The sequence below is a fragment of the Anolis sagrei genome, chromosome X (assembly GCF_037176765.1).
Source record: "Anolis sagrei isolate rAnoSag1 chromosome X, rAnoSag1.mat, whole genome shotgun sequence".
NCBI lineage: Eukaryota > Metazoa > Chordata > Lepidosauria > Squamata > Dactyloidae > Anolis > Anolis sagrei.
Window position 1 is genome coordinate 14027375 of NC_090034.1, and position 22680 is coordinate 14050054.

At 43.2% G+C, this 22680-nt stretch overlaps 2 protein-coding genes across 4 annotated transcripts in view; one reads left to right on the forward strand and one right to left on the reverse strand.

The window, feature by feature from the left end:
* Positions 1-452, forward strand: part of LOC132782088 (nuclear distribution protein nudE homolog 1) — a 19813-nt gene extending 19361 nt beyond the window's left edge. For both annotated transcript variants that reach the window (XM_067460968.1, XM_067460969.1), the window contains exon 9: positions 1-452. This exon is cut by the window's left edge and continues 119 nt beyond it. The gene's annotated coding sequence lies outside the window, so the exon portion shown is untranslated.
* A 2433-nt stretch (positions 453-2885) lies between these two features.
* LOC132782086 (myosin-11) overlaps positions 2886-22680 on the reverse strand; it is a 72890-nt gene continuing 53095 nt past the window's right edge. For both annotated transcript variants that reach the window (XM_067460967.1, XM_067460966.1), the window contains 15 exons: positions 22458-22602; positions 21236-21442; positions 20497-20601; positions 20147-20299; positions 19280-19528; positions 18982-19194; positions 17800-18012; positions 17526-17687; positions 16207-16335; positions 15562-15650; positions 13576-13699; positions 13276-13484; positions 10778-10886; positions 8299-8471; positions 2886-3098 (listed from right to left, as the gene is read on the reverse strand). In XM_067460967.1, coding sequence (XP_067317068.1) covers positions 2942-3098; positions 8299-8471; positions 10778-10886; positions 13276-13484; positions 13576-13699; positions 15562-15650; positions 16207-16335; positions 17526-17687; positions 17800-18012; positions 18982-19194; positions 19280-19528; positions 20147-20299; positions 20497-20601; positions 21236-21442; positions 22458-22602 — 2437 coding nt within the window. In that variant the 3' untranslated portion in view covers positions 2886-2941. The remainder of the gene's footprint in view (positions 3099-8298; positions 8472-10777; positions 10887-13275; positions 13485-13575; positions 13700-15561; positions 15651-16206; positions 16336-17525; positions 17688-17799; positions 18013-18981; positions 19195-19279; positions 19529-20146; positions 20300-20496; positions 20602-21235; positions 21443-22457; positions 22603-22680) is intronic.

Here is a 22680-nt window from a genome sequence, read left to right on the forward strand (position 1 = left end):
CAGCAGAAAGCGATTAAAATGCAGGAAACGAGAGAGGCATCAATTGCTCCATCTGACTCCAGCAGAAAAGGGATGATGGGATTGCAGTCCGGATTTGCAAAACCTGGATTCTGGGGTCCATCCGCCAAACGCAACAAACTGGAACCTTCCATCGAATCTCATTGCGAAAAGAAGCCATGAAGGGGGTGATGGGATTTGCAGTCCTGTTTTGCAACAACCGGGTTCTCGGGCACATTTCCCAAACGCAGCAAACTGGATTATTCCCCGTTGCAGAAAAAGACACAAACTGCCGGAGGGATGGGAAGCTATTTCTTGCCAGTATAGTGACATAATTTGGGGTTCTTTTGCAAATCGAGATCGCTTTTATTTTGCTTTTAAAGGAAAGCAAAACCCAATGTTGCAAACCCCTTTGGATTTAGATATTTTTAATACAGAATTCCTAGTTCACTGCACAGAGTTCTTTATTTTGCTCTTGGGCTGAACCCATTCTTTGCATTTTGCAATTCAATGAATCCACTTTTTTTGGCAATTAAATTCAGTCTGGATTGCTGGGAGTTTTCCGGGGTGTATGAGCTATGTTCCAGTAGCATTCTCTCCTGATGTTTCGCCCACATCAGTAGCAGGCATCCTCAGAATGTGGGGTCTGTTGGAAACTAGGCAAGTGAGGTTTGTGTGTGTGTGTATTATATATATACACACACACACATATATACACACACACATACATACATACACACACCATGTATGTATGTATGTGTATGTGTGTGTATACACACACACACACACACATGCATATCTGTGGAATAATGTCCTGGGTGAGAGAAAGAACTCTTGTCTTCTTGAGGCAAGTGTGAATGTTGCAATTGGTTACATTGATTAGCATTGAATAGCCTTGCAGCTTCAGAGCCTGGTTGCTTCCTGCCCGGAGGGGTGATCTTTTGTTGGGAGGTGTTAGCTGGCCCTGATTGATTCTTGTCTGGAATTCCCCTGCTTTTTGAGTGTTGCTCTTTATTTACTGTCCTGATTTTAGATTTTTTTAAATACTGGTAGAAGTATTAAAAACTTTAAATATTAAATTTTTAATATTATAAATATAAAAATTTTAATATTAGGGGTTTTTTTTAAAAGTATTTTAAAAAACCTAGAGAAGCCATTGAAATCCATAAGTATGTGAACAATTTCAACAAAAAGAAGGAAACCATGAAAACGAACAAAATCAGACTCCCAGTATTTTAAAAAACTCTAAAATCAGGACAGTAAATAAAGAGGAACACTCAAAAAACAGGAATTCCAGACAAGAATCAATAATAAAAGAATCAATAATAAAATAATTCCACACAGGAAATAGTGATTAGTATTCAATAGCCTGGCAGCTTCAAAGCCTGGCTGCTTCCTATCTGAGGGGAATCCTTTGTTGGGAGGTGTTAGCATTCCCTGAATTGTTTCCTGCCTGGAATCGGGACAGTAAATAAAGAGAAACACTCAGAAAACAGGGGTTCCAGACAGGAAACAATCAGGGCCAGTGAACACCTCCCAACAATGTATTCCCCCTTGCAGGAAGCAACCAGGCTTTGAAGCTGCAAGACTATTCAATGCTAACTAAGGTGCCAATTGCAGCATTCACACCTGCCTCCAACAGAAAAGCATTCTTTCTTCCACTCTGGACATTCCACAGATATATAAACTTAACTTGCCTAGTTTCCAACAAGCCTTACAACCTCTGAGGATGCCTGCCATAGATGTGGGCAAAACGTCAGGAGAGAATGCTTCTGGAACATGGCCATACCGCCCAGAAAGCTCGCAGCAGCCTAGTGATTCCAGCCATAAATTGAGTCTGTTTTGGAAAAAGCAAAGCCTCATTCCATGCAAGACTTTTCCGATGCGGATTAATTCAATGTTTTCAACACTTTTGGTGGTTATATTACTTTAAAAATATCAGGCGAGGTGATGTTCCCTTGTGGTTTTATACACCTTTATTGAAGTGTGTGTCAAAGCACAAAAAAATCCATCATCATTTCAAACAGGACACAATTCAAATCTGGGGACATTTGGGTGGAAAATGAAGGAAACATTAAAAGCAACAAAGGAAGGAAGGAAGGAAGTCACTTTGGGAATTTAAATGGAGGAAAGTGCAAAGAGTCGGAGAGGATTCCCTTTAGAGACATTGGATTTTTCCGTTTACGGGTTAGAATAATATTCAAAAAGGGCATTAATATTATGAATACTAATAATAAATCATTTCCACATAAAACATTTATTATTATTGTCTCCAAAATGTTATTGTATAACTGATGGATTATTATTATTATTAATTCCCCTTGCAAAATAATGTATTCTGTAAATGCAAAAATTCAATATTATAGAGGAGGGCAATAATAATAATTCATCAATTGCACATAAAGCATTGCATTTCTGCCTTTATGGGTTAGAATAATATTTTAGAAGGGATAATAATCTTATTAATTGCACAATAATATGTTAGAAAGGATAATAATCTTCTCAATTGCACATAAAACATTGTATTTCTGCCTCTATGAAGCGCAGTGTTTTATGGTGTAATGAATTATTATTATTATTATTTCCAAAATACTATTGTAATCCATAAAGGGAAAAATCAATAATATTTCAGAGAGGTGAATTAATAATAATCCATCAATACACATATAATTTCTGTCTCTAGGGGCACAATGATGTTTCTGAAAGGGGAATAATAATAATTATATTAATAATAATGAGAATCCTGCCGCAGGGTAGAGGTATCGGTGCTTACACTCGAGGAAAAGCCGTTGGTGCCATGAGCTGGAGGTGACCTTTGGGAAAAGATAAAAGCATTAAATGGTGATATGAAAACGACCCCCCTGGCATCGGGTAATCCTTTTCCAACATTTGTTTTGTATATAATTTTGGTGTGGGGTCCGTTTGGATGGCCTTCGGAGGGCCCTCACTCGGCCTTGGTGCCGTTGAAGTCCCCGTCTTTTGCATCAGTGTCGTCCTCTGAGCCTTCTCCAGCTGCGTTTTCGATGGTGCGCCTCCCTCCTCCTCCGCCGCCGGACCGTCTGGATGGGGCAAAAGAGGAGGCGGAGGGCTCGTTGCCCCGTCTGCAACGAAAAAGCAGATTTAAAGTAAGAGATTGAAATTTGCAAGGTGGGAAACAAAGCATCCTGGACGAAGGTTTGACTGAAGGGGGAGAAAGAGGTAAGTCATCAGCATGCAAGGCAAGGGGCAGTCCTCAATGCACCCACCATTCAGCCAATAGAAAAGCATGGGAAAGGGGTCCCCCAAAGGTCATCTAGTCTAGCCACCTGGGCAATGTCTCCATTTGCAAGGAGTTCCTCTTTGAAAAAAAAATGCTAGAGCCTCATTTAGAACAACAATAGAAAATAACTGTAAAGGGGTCCCCCAAAGGTCATCTAGTCCAGCCACCTGGGCAACCTCTCCATTCACAAGAATCCTTGTATGTATTCTAGCCAATAGAAAAATGATAAAGGGTCCCCCAAAGGTCATCTAATCCAGCCACCTGGGCAACCTCTCCATTCGCAAGAGTTCTTTTATGTATTTTAGCCAATAGAAAAATGATAAGGGGTCCCCCAAAGGTAATCTAGTCTCGCCACCTAGGCAACCTCTTCATTTGCAAGGAGCTTCTCTGATACTAGAGCCTCTTTGAGAACACTAATAGAAAAGTACTGGAAAGGGGTCCCCAAAGGTCATCTAGCCCGGCCACCTGGGCAATCACTCCATTAGCAAGGAGTTCCTCTTTTAAAAAAAACTAATGTTAGGGCCTCCTTTAGAATAATAATAGAAAAGAACTGGAAAGGAGTCCCCAAAGGTCATCTAGTCTAGCCATCTGGACAACCTCTCCATTTGCAAGGAGCTTCTCTAATACTAGAGCCTTTTTTAGAACAATAATAGAAAAGTATTGGAAAGGGCACTCCCAAAGGTCATCTAGTCCAGCCACCTGGGCAACCTCTCCATTTACAAGAGTCCTTGTATGTACTTCAGTCAATAGAAAAAAAATGGAAAGGGTACCCACAAAGGTCATCTAGTACAGCCACCTGGGCAACCTCTCGATTTGCAAGGAGTTCCTCTTTTAAAAAAAACCAATGCTAGAGCTTCCTTTAGAATAATAATAGAAAAGCACTGGAAAGGGGTCCCCAAAGGTAATCTAGTCTTGCCACCTGGGCAACCTCCTAATTTGCAAGGAGCTTCTCTAATACTAGAGTCTCTTTTAGAACAATAATAGAAAAGCACTGGAAAGGGGTCCCCAAAGGTCATCTAGTCCAGCCACCTGGGCAACCTCTCAATTCGCAAGAGTCCTTGTATGAACTCTCGCCAATGGAAAAGAACTGGAAAGGGGTCCTCCAAAGGTCATCTAGTCTCACCACCTGGGCAACCTCTCCATTTGCAATGAGATCCTCTTTTAAAAAAACTAATGCTAGAGCTTCTTTTAGAATAATAATAGAAAAACATTGGAAAGGAGTCCCCAAAGGTCATCTAGTCTAGCCATCTGGACAACCTCTCCATTTGCAAGGAGATCCTCTTTTTAAAAAACTAATGCTAGAACCTCTTTTAGAATAATAACAATAGAAAAGGACTGGAAAAGAGTCCCCCAAAGGTCATCTAGTCAAGCCACCTGGGAAACCTCTCCATTTGCAAGAGTCCTTGCATGTACTCTAGCCATAGAAATGTACCAGAAAGGAGTCCCCCAAGGATCATATAGTCCAGCCACCTGGGCAACCTCTCCATTTGCAAGGTGTTCATCTCAAAAAAATATTTCTTTATACTATAGCTTCATTTGGTCCTGTGTTCTTCCCACAGGACAAAAGATTCTGGGAGAAATGATACAGTTGGAAAGGGGTTCCCAAAGGTCATCTAGTCCAAGCTCCTGGGCAACTGCTCCATCTGCAAGAGTCCTTGCATGTGCTCTAGCCCTGTTTACTTGTGATTTATCAGAAAGCTAGCATCCCAAAACACTTGCGTATCTGTGTCTGCTGTTACTAAAATATCATCTACATAGACAAAGTCTTGTTTCAAAGGTACCATTCCGTGCAACAGCAAAGCCAAGCAGGTCAAGGTGTGTATATGATTATTTTTTTCCTGCAAAAGAGAGTCCACAAATATTACAGAACAGGAGTGCATCAGCACCTTGGAGTCCCTTCTGTACCTGTTACAGCATGACATCCCCACTTTAATGATCCTGGTGGGATTTACAGTTCCAAGAATAGGGACTATAAATTCCAGGATTCCCTAGGGTGCATGGCGGTTAAAGTGGAGCCATTCTGGTACAACAGTGTCATGTGGAAGGGACACTGGAGAGTGGATTTGGTTATGGATGGGGAAAGAAGCAGGGTGCCTCTGAGCATGTTAAGCATGAAACTTGAGCATCACTCAATAAATCTGGCCCAGTGCTTCATGCATTAGCAATTGTGAAAAGAAAGGAACAGAAGTGAGCAGCCAGAGTATTCCTTTACATACGTTCATTCACACACACACTTTTGTATGTGTATATATATGTATATGTGTGTGTATGTATGTATATATATATATACACATACACACACACACATACATATACACACACGCATACATACATACATACATACACACACACATATACACTGGAGCAGGTTTATATAGGAATATATATGTGTGTGTGTATATGTATTTATATAAAGAGAGAGGAATACCACTATGTCTATATCTATATATGTATATTCATCTACCTATATTTATGCTGATATATAAAGATAGATATAGATACACATATGTGTGTGTTTGTGTGTGTGTATATATATACACACACACATACATATTACATATACATACATGTACATATATAATGTCTATATCTATACATATACTGTATATTCACCTATCTATATTCATACAGTTATATGAAGATAGATAGATATAGATACACATATTTGTGTGTGTATGTATGTGTATATATACATATTACATATACATACATATACATATATAATGTCTATATCTATACATACTGTATATTCATTTATCTACATTCATATAGATATAGGAAGGTAGATAAAAATAGATATACACATATATGTGTCTGTGTGTGTATATATATACATATTACGTATACATACATGTACATATATAATGTTATATTTATACATATACTGTATATTCATCTATCAACATTCATCTACATATGAAGACAGATAGATATAGATACACATATATGTGTGTATGTATGTGTATATATATACATATTACACATGCATACATATATAATGTCTATATCTATACATATACTGTATATTCATCTATATTTATATAGATGTCTGAAGATAGCGAGACAAATAAATATACATATTACACACATATATATGTATATATAGAGAGAGAGTTTGAAGGCCAGAATCATGCAAGTATTTGGAAGTAGACTTATCTTATGTCTACAGAAAGTAGAATTGACCACTTTTGCAAACTTTAGATTATTAGGAAGGGCATCCAAATAAATGACCATTGTGCCAATGACCATTTGCAAAAGGGATCATGTTGCATCATTGTACAAACAAGCCAAAGAAATGATGCAGGATTCGTGGGAGGCATTCATGCACTTGTGTTAGCATTTGTGTTCTTGCACAAATTAGCTTCAGGGCATTTGCCTTGGGATGAAATTAAAAAAACATTGGCATTTTGCAAGAGAAAGGGGGAAAAATGCAGGAAAGGTTTAATAAATGGCTAGAAATCCAACATATCTGTAATATTTGTCTCTTTTGGAACAAAGACAGTTGACGTTTTAGTATCCAAGCCTTCACAGTTTGCAGGGATTGATTTGAGGGCGACATCAACAACAACAATAAAAGTGGAGGGGGGAGAACCAGGGATAAATATATATAAAGTATATATATTTAAAAATAAGCAAACAGAAGGGGTCTGCAAAGTTGAAGGCATGGTACCTGCGCTGTCACTGCGAAGGTTCTGGGTTCCCTCTGAAAGAGAGAGAAGCGCCCCAAATGCGTTAGCCTTAAAAGGTCTCCAAAGGTTTGCAAGGCAGACCGAGGGCAAGGAATGCAAAATTCCTGCTAGGCGAGGGGCTCGGGACTACAGCTCCCATTGTTCCCAGTGCTGGGTAATGATGGGAGTTGTATTCCAGAAGGCCATGCGTGCTCCTGGGTTGCATGCAAGCCAAATCGCTTGCTGCTGTTCACAAGTTTACAGAGGAGGAAGTGGTGGTTCCTATATCAGGAGGCCAGAAAATTCGCTCCTGGTTTTAGTCCAAATTTTTGACAGAGTGGCCTAGAATCCTGAATTCGCTTTGGAGAGCTACCTGGGGAAAGGGGGTTAGGAACACTTGCAGGTTAAGGAGAGAGAAATGGGAAGGGCCTTCTATTGACTCAGATTCATATTCCATGTTCTCCATCCTTGGAGATCAGTCAAGACAACGAGTGTTTCTGGGAGATGTAGTGTCAAAAACCTGTCTTTGGAAGCACTCTTAATGTTTACAAATGCGGAAGTTTGCAGGTTAGTCTAGAGCAGGCTTTTGGATTCGACTTTCATAAGAATCTGACTCTGGAAGCAAAGTCTGCTTGTTCCCCTACCACGTCATTAATTCCATGCAAGCATGGAGTCATGGCAGCATGTCTCCACATTTGGATCAATCCCACCCAGAGGAGAGCTTTGGCGGGGTTGCCATCAGCTCTTTTGGATAAGAGATATAAAAATGTGACATGTTTTAAAAGGGTTTGTTCTTGTGACTTGGTTCCTGTCTAAACACTTCACCATTCTTGGCCTCATGTTAGCCGCCCCGAGTCCTCATAGGGGAAATGATGGCGGGGTATAAATAAATTAGTTATTATTATTATTATTATTTGTTTGAGTGCTCTAAATATGATAAGGTAAAAATAAAGGTTTCCTCTTGACATTAAGTCTAGTTGTGTCCAACTCTGGGTGGTGGTGCTCATTTTCGTTTCTAAGCTGGTGTTGTCCATAGACACCTCCAAGGTCATGTGGCCAGCATGACTGCATGGAGCGCTGTCAGCGCAGTAGGTACCTATACCTACTGGTATAGGTACCTATTGATCTACTCACATTTGAATATTTTTGAACTTCTAGGTTGGCAGAAGCTGGAACTAGCCACAGGAGCTCGCCCTGCTCCCTGTATTCGAAACGCCGACCTTTTGGTCAGCAAGTTTAACAGCTCAGCGGTTTAACCTCCTTTGCCACCAGGGCTCCTTAAATATAATATATAGTGTCAAAAAGGGGACTTTCTCCTAAACTTCGAAGCTCGCAGCCTCTGAATCTCCGAAAGAGAGATCAAGGGCCACCCACCTGAGCTTGTTCTTGAGGGCGGCCACCTCCCGGCCCAAAGCTTCGCTGCCTTCGGTGGCCTCGTCCAGCTCCCGCTGCAGCTTCCGGCGGCTGGCGTTGATGCGCTGAGCCTCCTCCTCTGCCTCCTCCAGCTGCCGCTTCAGCTGCTTCACCCGGGCAGTGCCCTTGTCGGCCTGGAACAAAAGGACGGTGTTAGGATTTGATAAAATATAAAGGCAGATCCAAACCGTTGAGTCAAGATGACAAACTAAGTGTCTGATGCAACAAGAAATGTGTGCTTGCATCATGTAATCAATGCTGAAATCATGAATGTATGAGATTGCATCATGTGGATATGGATAAGAGCAGGAGAGACATGATGTATTGTTTGACGTCAACATAAAGATTTGAGAACCACTGATTTAGAGACTTCCTTGCACTCTGCATGGGCCAAACATAGAGTCTGTCAGATGGCAAAGGGGAAAGGCCTGGACACCTGAGCCCACACCTGTCCTCAAAACTCACCTGAGCAAGACCTGAGAACATGGACATTTTATTTATTTATTTATTTATTTACAGTATCTATATTTATAGAATCATAGAATCAAAGAGTTGGAAGAGACCCCCTGGGCCATCCAGTCCAACCCCCTGCCAAGAAGCAGGAATATTGCATTCAAATCACCCCTGACAGATGGCCATCCAGCCTCTGTTTAAAAGCTTCCAAAGAAGGAGCCTCCACTACACTCCGCCCTTCTCACCCCGCAGGGGACTCAGGGCAGATCACAATGCACATATACATGGCAAACATAATTTAGTGCAATCTGGTAATGGAACATAGGAATGGAACAATGGACGACGAACCTGGACTATGCTTGGATGATGAGAAGATTGGGTACGGTTGTTTTTTGTAATAATTGTGCATTGTAATTGCTTATTAGTAATTTATGGATAATGTGTTAAGTCAATTGTTATATGTTGTATGGAACCACTGCTGTTTCTACTGTTTTTACTGCTTGTGAACCGCTGTGAGTCACCTTCGGGCTTGAGATACAGCGGTATATAAGCAAAGTAAATAAATAAATAAATAAATAAACATTCAATGCCATAGACACACAACATATACAGACAGACACACAGAGGCTGTTTAACTTTCCAGCTTCATGAGGGTATGCTTTGAATTCCAGCCACCGGGGGAGCTGTCACTTGTGACACAGATAGAGTACTTTCTCATTCTTTTGCACGCTGCTGGAGATTTTTATGGCATCATAAATTAGTTAAATTAGCCTCCCCGCATAAGGGTACCTAAATTTCCTACTTGAGAGATGCAACTGTCTTTCAGGCTGCAAAGGTCGACAGCAAGCTAGACAAATGGTCAGGAGCTTACTCCGACCCAGGCTGGCCTTTCATTCAGTAGTGATTTTAATGCAGCTGACTCGCAACCAGCTACGCCACAACCCGGTCCTTGGTCTGAAATACTTGGGACCCGAAGCATCCCATAATACAGATTTTTAAAAGTCACATATTGAACTGATACTCTGCCTATCTCCATTTTGGAATACAACATTGTTTTGGAATAGCCATACCTGTCCCTAAAGTTCACATTTGGAAGGCTTCATAGGTTGACCATTACTAGTCTGAAACCAGGGACCAGAAGCATCCCATAATATACATTTCTAATTTAATTTATTTAATGTATGTCCTGCCTTCCTACATTTTGGGATAACCACACCTGCCACTAAATCATAGATTGTGGTGAAGCTGGTTGGGAGTCAGCTACATTAAAATCACTACTGACCGAGAGGTCATGAGTTCAAAGCCAGCCCGGGTCAGAGTGAGCTTCTGGCCATTTGTCTAGCTTGCTGTTGACCTTTGCAGCCTGAAAGACAGTTGCATCTGTCAAGTAGGAAATTTAGTTACCGCTTATGCAGGGAGGCTAATTTAACTAATGTACGATGCCATAAAACTCTCCAGCAGCATGCAGAAAGAATGAGGAAGTACTCCATTGGTGGCACAAGTGGATGGTGAAGCGACAGCTGGTGGCTGGAATTAAAAAAGCATACCCTTATGAAGCTGGAAAGTTAAATAGCTTCTCTGTCTTTGTCTATATATGTTGTGTGTCTATGGTATCGAATGTTTGCCATGTATATGTGCATTGTGATCTGCGCTGAGTCCCCTGCGGGGTGAGAAGGGCAGAATAGAAATACTGCAAATAAATAAATAAATAGGTTGATCATCACTGGTCTGAAATGCTCAGGACTAGAAATGTCTCATAATATGGATTTCTTTAAAAATGTATTATTCATTATGCCATGTCAATAAATACATTGCTGTCTTGGAGTTCTGTTACATTTCCTGTTTCTAAAGGAACACTACAAATTCCAGGGTTTCTGAGACAGTTCAAGTAGGATGGAAGAACCAGAGCTTTCCAATAGGCCGAATATATTGCAAGGAGAGAGAAATCCACCATGGACGTTGCAAAGTGCTCCAGGTGAGGTCCTACCTGGTCTTTGTATTGCTCCGCCTGCTTCCTCTCATCCTCCACCTGAAGCAAAACCTCCTTGAGCTTCTTGTCTTTCTGCCGCAGGGTCTTGGTGGCTGTCTGCTTTTCCCTGCAAAAGGGACGGGAGCGGGTTTTTATTCTGAATGATTAGGGAAGCTCGTCCATGTGATGCAATTGAGAGTAAAAAGCAAACTGGGGAAAGCAAAATATAAATGGAATCAAGTCATCCTGGAAAAGGACTACAGGAAATTCAGTAGGAATAAGTAACACTAAGTAACCAATTTCCTAATTTGTTATATCATAAAAAAACATGGGGAAAGTTTATTAAACTGCAAAAACTTTGTCTTTGTGGTGGGACATCCTGCAATGACACATTTTGCTCTAGTTTTTCAATGAGTCTGAACCATAGAATCACAGAATCCTTGAGTTGGAAGAGACCTCGTGGGCCATCCAGTCCAACCCCATTCGGCCAAGAAGCAGGAAAATCACATTTAAAGCACCCCCGACAGATGGCCATCCAGCCTCTGTTTAAAAGCCTCCAAAGAAGGAGCCTCCTCCACACTCCAGGGCAGAGAGTTCCACTGCTGAACAGCTCTCACAGTCAGGAAGGTCTTCCTAATGTTCAGATGGAATCTCCTTTCCTGTAGTTTGAAGCCATTGCTTCACGTCCTAGTCTCTAGGGCCGCAGAAAACAAGCATGCTCCTTCCTCCCTATGACTTCTCTTCACATATTGATACATGGCTATAATGTCTCCTCTCAGCTTTCTCTTCTTCAGGCTAAACATGCCCAACTCTTTAAGCCGTTCCTCATAAGGCTTGTTCTCCAGACCCTTGATCATTTTAGTCTCCCTCCTTTGGACACATTCCAGCTTGTCAACATCTCCCTTCAATTGCAGTGCCCAGAATTGGACACAGTGTGATTCCAGAAGTGGTCTGATCAAGGCAGAAGAGAGGGGGAGCATGACTTTTCTGGATCCCTATTAATGAAGGCCAAAATCCCACTGGCTTTTTTAGCCATCACATGACATTGTTGACTCAGGTTCACCTTCCTGTCCACGAGGACTCCCAAGATGTTTTTCACACATACTGCTGTCAAGGCAGTCATCATCCCTCGTTCTGTATCTTTGCATTTCATTTTTTTCTGCCTAAGTGGAGTATCTTGCATGTGTCCCTGTTGAACTTCATTTTGTTAGTTTCGGCCCATCTCTCTCATTTGTTTAGATCATTTTGAATTCTGTTCCTGTCTTCTGGAGTATTAGCTATCCCTCCCAATTTGGTTCCGTCTGCAAACATGATGATCCTACCTTCTAACCCTTCATCTAAGTCATTAATATTATTATTATTTATTATTATTTTGAATATTTGTACCCTGCCCTTCTCAACCCCCTGGGGGGACTCAGGGCAGCTTCCAATCGGCAGCAATTCGATGCCTCAATATATGCATAATAAAAACAAACAGTCAATAATTAAAAACATTAAAACAATACAATTAAAATCTACTAAGAATTGCCACTCTGGTGGCCATAATAAAGATGTTGAACAGGACTGGGCTCAGGACAGAACCCTGCTAAAGGCACTCCACTCGTCACTTCTTTCCAGGAAGAAGACAAAGCATTGGGGAGAATCACCCTTTGGGTTCGTTCCCTTAACCAATTACAGATCCACCTAACCGTAGTTTTGCCTAGCCCACATTCAATATTTTATTTTATTTATTTATTTCAAAGTTTTATATACCGAGCTTCTCACCTCATAAGAGGGACTCAGCCAGGTTTCCAACCATAAAATCACATACAATCGGTAAAATATCAAAATACACATTACAATAAAACATTTAAAAAAGCACATATATTTAAAACTACAGTGGTCAGTCGTCATACTAAAATCGAATATACACCGTCTTCCATCCAGATCATTGTCTCATTCTTCGAAAGCCTGTCTCCATAACCACGACTTCACCTGTTTCCTGAATGTCAGGATTGTTGGGGTGGTTCTAACCTCTGGCGGGAGAGAGTTCCAGAGTCGCAGGGCCACCACCGAGAAGGCCCTGTCCCTCGTCCCCACCAGCCACGCTTGTGAGGCCGGCGGGACCAAGAGCAGGGCCCCTCCAGACGATCTTAGTAATCTTGATGGTTCGTAGGGGAGAATACATTCGGAGTGGGCGAGGCAACTATATTCAATAATATATACGTAGAATTGAACCAATTCAATATATTTTGTGGCAGCCACAAAAACAAATTTTTTGGAGTAGAACAACAACTTTCCAAGTACGTACCTCACGATTAAACAGGAAATAACACTTTCAAACATAAATGTTTTCAAATTTTGTTACCTAGTGTTAAACTGTTACTTACTGGCTTGCTGGACCTTGGGACATAGATCCTAATTTACTGGGATTGTGGACTGATGCTTTGGTTCAATCCCTCTCTGTGTATGGACTGAGATATGGACCCTCAGTGTTTGAAAGAGAACAAGGTGAATTGTGACACTCTGTGTGCTACCTGGCTTCCTGCTCCAGCTGCTCCTCCAGCTGTGCGATCTTGGCCTCGAGGGCCGTGACGGTGGCCTTGAACTTGGACTTGACGGCCCCCTCCATCTCCTGCAACTTGGACCGCAGCTCCTTGTTCTGCCGCTCCAGCTGCTGCCGCCCGCTCTCGTTCTTCTGCGCCGCCGCCCGCTCTGAGGCCAGTTCGTTGCTCAGTTGCTCTGACTGCAAAGATGCAACCAAGACAATGGACTTTGTAGTCCTTAAATCCCCAAAAGTGCCTTGCTTCCCATCCCATTTGGGAGGGCCGGCGTACCTGCTGGACGGCCTTCCGGAAGCGGTCGCTCATGGCCTCCATGTTGCCCTGCTCCTCCTCCAGCTCTTCCTCCAGCTGCGAGATCCTGGCCTCCAAACGGCGCTTCTCGTCCTGCAGGCTGGTCCTGGACATCAAGGAGGGAAACATCTCCATGGATTCCAGTTTCATTGTCCTAGTTTTCCTTCCCAAAATGGGAACCCCATATAGACCAGACTGGAATACTGTCAACACCGTAAATTAGGTTAGGACTTTCTTTCCAAAAATGGGAACCCCATAAAGATCAAATTAGGATACCACCAACATCCTAGATTAGGACGTTTCTTCCAAAAATTGGGAACTCTATAAACATCCAAATAGGATCATATTAGGACTCTTGGAACCTACAGCTCCCTTCTCACATCCAGAGAGGGATCAAAATGAATTGTTAAAGGCTTTCATAGCTGGAATCACTGGGTTGCTGTGAGTTTTCCAGGCTGTATGGCCATGTTCCAGAAGCATTCTCTCCTGATGTTTAGCCCACATCTATGATACGCATCCTCAAAGGTTATAAGATCTGAAAACCTCTGAGGATGCCTGCCATAGATGTGGGCTAAACATCAGGAGGGAATGCTTCTGGAACATGGCCATACAGCCCGGAAAGTTCACAGCAACCCGATCAAAATGAATGTTCCCAACTCATGACTTTTGCTCTCACTAGATTTCCCAGAAAAATAACCACAGAAGTGAGTGACATTGCATCAGCTCTCTAACCAGAACCTTTGCTTCGGGTTTTAGTCCAAACTTTAGAGGAGCTCCATGCAAGACGCCAGGAGAGGTCTATTCAAGGCACCCAACCCTATCTATCTATCTATCTATCTATCTATCTATCTATCTATCTATCTATCTATAGGTAAAGGTAAAGGTTTTCCCCTGACATTAAGTCCAGTCATGTCCGACTCTGGGGGTTGGTGCTACTCTCCATTTCTAAGCCAAAGAGCCAGCGTTGTCCATAGTCACCTCCAAGGTCATGTGGCCAGCATGACTGCATGGAGTGCCATTACCTTCCCGCTGGAGCGGTCCCTATTGATCTACTCATATTTGCATGTTTTTGAACTGCTAGGTTGGCAGAAGCTGGGGCTGACAGCAGAAGCTCATGCTGCTCCCCGGATTCGAGCCTGTGACCTTTCGGTCAATTAGCTCAGCAGCTAAGTAGTTTAACCCACTGCGCCACCGGGAGCTCCAGACACACACACATATATATACTAGCTGTCCCCTACACGTTGCTGTGGCCCAGTTTGCATATATGTGTTTTTTGTGTGTATTTTGTGTGTATGTATGTATGTATGTATGTGTGCCCTCAGCAATATGTCCCTAAATGCACTTTATCACTGATTTAGGATTGTGTGCGCGCCCCATCTCTACCTGAAAACCCTATCCCAGTTATATCCTACCTTGTCCATGTCCAGCATTATTTTTTAAATTTTTAATTATTACATTTGGCCCAGCCATAGGTTTTAAATGCTTGTTATTTGTTTACTTTGTCTATTGTTTACTTTTGTTTATGAGATTTATTTTAACTGTTGTATTGATTGTTTTCTTATTGCTTTTACTGTTGATATACTTTGGTCTCGGCCTCATGTAAGCTGCACCAAGTCCCTTGGGGAGATGGTAGCGGGGTATAAATAAAGTTGTATTATTATTATATTTTACATATGTATATATATATGTGTGTGTGTGGTTTTGTGCATGCGCTGTAATGTATTTTTTCTTTAAAAATTGGCTTTTTAAGTGTTTTTATGAGTGATGGTCACTCGTTGGCCTGATAGGTGTTTTGTGTCCAAATTTGGTGTCAATTTGCCCAGTGGTTTTTGAGTTATGTTAATCCCACATACAAACATTACATTTTTATTTATATAGATATACTTTACCTCCTTGAGGGCAACCTCTAAAGTTCGGTCTGAAGGACAGAGTGGATCCCGCTTCACCCAGAGGCCCATAGAGCCTTACCTGCCCGAAGTGGCGCTGGCCAGCTCTTCCGCCAAGTCGTCCTTCTCTTGCTCCGCTTGCTTCTTGGCCCGTTCTGCGGCCGCCAAATCCTACCCGAAAGAAGAGAATCGCATGCCTTAAGAGACTATACAGAGTTGACTCATCACCCAGAATGTTATAATTTTTTTAGGAAGGTTTAGGAAAGTCCAGAAGGTGAGACGGTTCTGGTTTGGCAGTGTTGAGGCATAATGTCCTAATATTTCCCAATCCGAAATTACAAACAAGGAGATTAAAATACAATAGTTTGATTAGCAGAAAATACTAAGGGTGGGTTATTATCTTTCAATTCGGTGACACCCAAAACAATCCCATGTTTCCGAAAACAATCTTTCCTGCACAATTTTCCCTCCTCCCATCTCTTTCTTTACCTCTTCTTACTCACTTCTTTCCCCTGGTACTTATCCTTCCCAAATTCCTTCACTCTCTTCTCACTCCATCTTCCTCCCTCTCTGTAACCCATTCTTAAAACTTCACTTTTCAAATCTTCTCTCCATCAGCATGGAAGCCATTGCATTGGGCATTGGACGGTGGCCCTGTGGACCTTCCTGCCCCAAAGTCCCCAAGGTCTGGACTGCAGTCCCCCTCGTCCACCGCTGCCCGGCTGACCTCTTGGAGCTGCATCAACTCGGCCTCCAGGTTCTTGGCCTTCTTCTCGTTCTCTCTGGCCGTGGCAAAGACCTCTTCCCTCGCGGCCCGGGCATCGTCCAGCTCCCGCTGGAAGTCCTTCATCTGGGCCTGAAAAGGGACAAATGAAGCGGGTTTGGGTCTCATCCGCACAGATTCTGACACAACCATTGCCCTAAAAGGTGACTGCTAACTGTAACCGGAAAGGGTGGGGCACCTAAGCGACATCATAAAGAGACCCCAAAGTGAAGAAATTGAGCCTCCCGGTGATGCATTGGATCAAATCCTATGCCCGCAGGACCGCTGACGAAAAGGTCAGTAGTTCAAATATGGGGAGAGTGGGTTGAGCTCCCTTTGTCAGCTCCAGCTCTGCATGTGGGGACACAAGAGAAGCCTCCCACAAAGATAGTAAAACATTAAAACATCCAGGCATCCCCCGGGCAACATCCTTGCAGACGGCCAATTCTCTCACACCAGAAGGGACTTGCAGTTTCTTAAGTCCCTTGTGACATGGAAAGAAATCTAAATACAACCATTGTGGCTTAAACATGGAGGGAAAATGAAAGAAGGGTGGAAGGAGGAAGAGGACAAAGGAGGGAAAGGGCCAGAAGAGACAAGGAAGAAGAGCAACATCTCCTTCTCAGGGAGAAGATATGATAGCCATGTTTAAATATGTGAAAGAATATCATACGGAGGAGGGAGCAGGCTTCCTTTCTGCTGCCCTGGAGACGGGCTCAGTAGAGCTGTGGGTTCAAAATACAGGAAAGGAGATTCCACCTGAACATCAGGAAGAACTTCCTGACTATGAGAGCAGTTCAACAGTGGAACTCTCTGCCTCAGAGTATGGTGGAAGCTCCTTCCTTGGAGGCTTTAAACAGAGGCTGGGTGGCCATCTGTCGGGGGTGCTTTGGTTGTGCTTTTCCTGTATGGAAGAAAGGTTGGACTGGATGGCCTTTGGAGTCCCTTCCAGCTCTAGGATACTACGGTTGCATTATTATTATAATAATTTTATTATTATTATTATTATTATTATTATTATTATTATTATTATTAAACAGAAGCTGGATGGCCATCTGTCGGGGGTGCTTTGTTGTGTTTTTCCTGTATGGAGGAAAGGTTGAACTGGATGACCTTCAGGATCTTTTCCAACTCTAGGATACTATGATTCTATTATTATTATTATTATTATTATTAAACAGAGGTTGGATGGCCATCTGTTGAGGGGCTTTGGTTGTGGTTCTCCTGCATAAAGGTAGAAGGGAGTTGGACTGGATGGTCCACGAGGCCCACCCAGGACCCACCTGCAGTTTCCGTAGCTGCTTGATGGCCTCCTCCCGGCCCTTGTTGGCTGAGTCCACCTGACCCTCCAGGTCCTTGAGGTCCACCTCCAGCTTCTTCTTGGCCGCAGCAGCCAAACCCCGCTGCTTCCGCTCATCCTCCAGTTCCACCTCCATTTCGTGGAGCTGAAGGGACAGAATAAAGAGGGGTTGTGTATCAAGGGAGGGTCCCACTGCCGGCGCCAGGGACTCAGAACCTGGACCCAAGCCTCTCTCCAAGCCCCAACACCTTGCCCACCTGCTTCTGGAGCTGGCGACGCTTCTCCTCGTTCTGCTCATCTCGGGCCTGGAGGTCGCGCTCGAACTGCCCCTTGAGGGCCTGCATGTTGACCTCCAGCCGCAGCTTGGCATCCTCCGTGGCCTGGAGCTCATCCTCCAGTTCTTCCAGCTGCGTCTTCATCTCCTCCACCTGCTGCTCCAGCGCCCGCTTGGACTTCTCCAGGTCGTGGACCTTCCAAAGGGGCAAATAGCAAAGGTCAAGTAGACATAGAGAGAGAGAGGGAAAAGAACACCCAAAAGAGCAGGAGAGAAAGAAGGAGATGAGGAAGAAAGAGAAAAGGAGGAGAAAGAAGGGAAAAAGAGGAATGAGAGGAAGAAATAGAGGAGAAAGAAGAGAATGATAGCAACACCCAAAAAGCAGGAAAGAAAGATAAAGAAGAGGAGGAGGGGAAAAAGAGTGATGAGGAAGAAATAGAAAAGAAAGATAAAGGAGGAGGGCTAAAGAGGAACGAGAGGAAGAAGTAGAGGAGAAAAAGGGATGATAGCGACACCCAAAAGAGCAGGAGAGAAAGAAGAAGAAGACAAGGAGGAGATGAAGAAAGAGGAAAGGAGGAGAAAGAAGAGGAAAAGAGGAATGAGAGGAAGAAAGGAGAAAGAAGAGGATGATAGCAACACCCAAAAAGCAGGAAAGAAAGATGAAGAAGAGGAGGAGGGGAAAAAGAGGGATGAAGAAGAAAGAGGGAAGAAAGATAAAGGAGGAGGGCTAAAGAGGAATGAGAGGAAGAAGTAGAGGAGAAAAAGGGATGATAGCGACACCCAAAAGAGCAGGAGAGAAAGAAGAAGAGGAGGAGGGAGAATAAGAGGAGGAGGAGGAAGAGAAGGGGGAAGGAGGGATGACGAAGAAAGAGAAAAGGAGGAGAAAGGAGAAGGAAGAAAAGGGGACAAGGACGAAGAAGTAGAAGAAAAAGAAGAGAAGATAGAGGATGATTGCAGCACCCAAAACAGCAGAAGAGAGAGGAGAGAACGTGGAAAGATGAGGAAAGAAAAGAGGATGAAGGGAGGAGGAGTGAAGAAGAAAGAGAAGGAGGATGAGAGAGAAGATGAGGAAGAGGACAGTGGAAAAGGAGAAGGATCAGGAGCGTTTCTGTAGCCAAGGCCCTCCTCTGGCCAGGGCCCAAACCACGTCTCGGTGGTGACCTACGTTCTTCCCGACGTCGTCCTTGGAGCTGACTAGGTCCTCCATCTCAGCCCGCAAGGCCTTGTTGGCCCTTTCCAGCTCCTCCTTGGCCTCCAGAGCCTCCTCCAGGGCTCGTGCCAAGGACAAGGCCTTGGTCTCCTTCTCCCGAGCCTCGGCCTCAGCACGGTCCCGCTCTTCTGCAAACTTAGAGGAGATGGTCTTCTCCTCCGCCAGCATCTGCCCAGGAAGGAAAGGGAGAGATGGAGGTTGGTCATCGGGATGGTCACTCAAAGGGAAGGAAGGGGACGCAGAGAACACATACCTGGTCGAACTTCTTCTGCTTCTTCTCCAGGTTGGAGACCATCTGCCGCTGGTTGTCCAGGTCCACCACCAGGTCGTCCAGCTCCTGCTGCAGGCGGTTCTTGGTCTTCTCCAGCTTGTCGTAGGAGGCCGCCTTCTCCTCAAATTGCTGCGTCAGGCCCTCAACCTCCTTCTGCAGCCGCTTCTTGCCTTCCTCCATGTTTTCCACAGTGGCCACGTATTCCTGCAGCTTCCGCTTGGAGTCTGACAGCTGCCATTGGCATCAGGAAAAGATAGAAAGGGGAAAGTGAAGCTGGAAGTCATGCGGTCCCAAAGCTGGCGCACTTCCCTTCTTTAATGGGATCAGGGTGCTATTATTATTATTACTATTATTATTATTATTATTATTATTATTATTATTATTACCATCATTATCATCATTATTATTATTATGTTTAGTTCTGCCCCGCTTTTTCTGTCTCCAAGAAGACTCAAAGTAGATAATATCTATCATCTATTTATAATTTACCTATCCATCTATCTATCATCTGTCTATCTATCCATCTATTTATCTATCATTAATCTATAATTTATCAATCATCTAGCTATTTGTCATCTATCTATCATCTATTTCTCTATCATTAAGCTAACTAGCTACTATCTATCTATCTATCTATCTATCTATCTATCCTATCTACCTAATATCTATCTGTCATCTGTCTATCTACCATCTATCATCTATTTATCTATCATTTAGCTCGCTAGCTAGTTACTATCTACCTACCTACCTACCATCTATCTATCATTTAGCTAGCTAGCTTGCTATCATCTATATATTAAGGTGGTGACCAAGAAAGAAAAGCAGGATGATGACGATAATATTCCCAACCTGGACATTGAGGGTGGAAATGTGCCGCTCGAGGTTCTGCTTGGCCTCCATCTCTTCATCCAGTTGGTCCTGCAAGCTGTTCTTCTCATCCTCCATTTGGCGAAGTTTGGTGGACAAGTTGAGCTTCTGCCGCGTCTCTTCTTGGAGAAGCTCCTGCAAAATCCAAAGAAAGAAAGAAAGAAAGAGGGAGGGAGGGAGGGAGGGAGGGAGGGAGGGAGGGAGGGAGGGAAGGAAGGAAGGAAGGAAGGAAGGAAGGAAGGAAGGAAGGAAGGAAGGAAGAGGAAATGCACAGGTCAGTGTCTTCCTTGAAGCTGAATCCCAACCAGGGTCATTGGAGGTTTGTGCCCCACCTGAGTGTCCTGCAGCTGGGAGCTCAGGGTCGAGACGTCCTTGTTCAGCTTGATGGTTTTGCTTTCGGCTTCACTCAAGAGACCCGTCACATTCTCCACTTCCACCTAGGAAGAATGGGGGGGGGGGGGGGAATCCTATAGGTTATTATGGTCCAGCACTTGGTTTTATTTCCCAAATTTGCAAAACACTTTTCTGCCCAGATCCCAAAATGCAAAATATTGCAGTTTCTTGTTTTGAAAAAAACAAGAGTTCCTGGTTTCAATTTTTTTTAAATGTTCCTTCCTTTTGGAACATAGCCATACAGCCCAGAAAATTCACAGCAACTCAGTTCCTTTTTTTTTCTCCTTCCTTTTTTCCTTCCTATCTTCCCTCCCTCCCTCCCTCCCTCTCTCCTTCCTTCTTTCTCTTTCAACATCTAGAACTTTGGGTTGTTGTAGGTTTTTTGGGCTATATGGCCATGTTCTAGAGACATTCTCTCCTGATGTTTCACCTGCCTCTATGGCAAGCATCCTCAGAGGTGAGGTCTAGAACTTTGGTTTTTCAAGGAAGGGAACTCTAACTTTGCAAAACTCCCAGATATTGACAATTAGTGATTCCAGCTTTATTAAAACAGGCATTCTTGGTGTTTGCACAAACTATCCTTAGAGTTGAAGGCCACCAAAAAGCATGCATTTCCTTATCGGTTTTTGTCCTTCTTGTAAAAACAAAATAATGTCCAGGAGAAGGCCCCCCTCTCACCTGTAGCTTGTTGACTTTTTCTCCCAGCTCCGTCCGGACCCGTTCTCCTTCTGCGAACTTGGTCTGGAGTTCCTGGAGTTGCCCTTCCAGCTTCTTCTTCTTGTGCTCCACTTCCTGCTTGGCCTGGTTGAGCGACCGGACCTCGTTGCTGAGGTCAGCGTTGTCCTTCTCCAAGCCCTGCTTGGTTTTGTCCAGGTTGGCTTTGGCCTGAGATCGTCATAGAAGCATATGGTTGGAATGGACCCCCAGAGGCCATCCAGTCCCACCCCCTTCCTTCCGCCATGTCTGAAAGTATGGTCAAGTGGGCACAGCATTTGGATAAACAAATATGAATGGAACCATGGGAAAGGGCCAGGACAAAGAGTTTGAAATTAGCACTGAAATAAAATTCCTATAAGATGATGTACAGATGACACCGGAAAAGATAGTTAAGATGTAGTGACTGCTGAAAAAGCTGAGCACTTTTTATCATATGAGGTGGTCATGGAAAAGGGCACAAATATGTATGATTTTAGAAGAAATTGTTGAAAGTTAAATTTGAAGTGAAACCTGAATTTTATCTGCATGGCATATTAGATGATCAAAAATGATAGAAAATGTGGGAAATGATTGCTGTACATGACAAGGGCAGCAAGAATTAACTCAGCTCTAAGATGGGAAGACTCAAATTTCAAACACAAGACAGTTTGCTTATGAAAATAAGCAAACTTGCAGAAATTGATAAACTTACTGTGTTGATTTAGGAGAAATCTCCAACTTTAAGAAAGTAATGGGGTGTATTCATTGTGTTCCTCCAACAAAGATGGAGGTTTTTTGAATTAGAAGTGTGTTATTATGTTGTGAAAGGATGAATCAATGGTTATTTTGTTTAATGGGTGTAGAATATTGATAGTATATCATCATCTGACAAAGAATATTAAGCCCTTAGATTAGATAATACAGAGTTAATGTTTTTGATATAGAGAATGTAGTAGTAGTCATTTGTTTTGTTTTATTCTAGAACAATTACCTTGAACTTTTTGTTTGTTTGTACATAGTTATATAGGTTTTGCACTAACTTGTCAAAATAAAAATAAATTTTAAAAAAGAAATCACCATCCAAGCCCTCTCAATAGATGGCCACCCAGCCTCTGCTTCAAAACTTCCAGGAAAGGGAACTCCACTGGACCCAAGGGTCACAGGTTCCTCCTTATAGAACCAAGGTTGAACGGCCCATCTTTACCCGCTTGAATTGCTCCAGCTGCTCTGCCAGCTCCTCCACGGCCTGCGTGTGCTTCTGTCGCATCTCCTGGACTTGGGCTTCATGGGTTCGTGTCTCCTCCTCCAGCGCCCGCTTCAGGACAGTCACTTCCTGCTCCCTCTTGGCCCTGAGATGCACAAGGGATGCGGGGTGCATTCATACATAATTGTCATTAAACAGCCAAGGCCCCCCGTAATGGTCATTA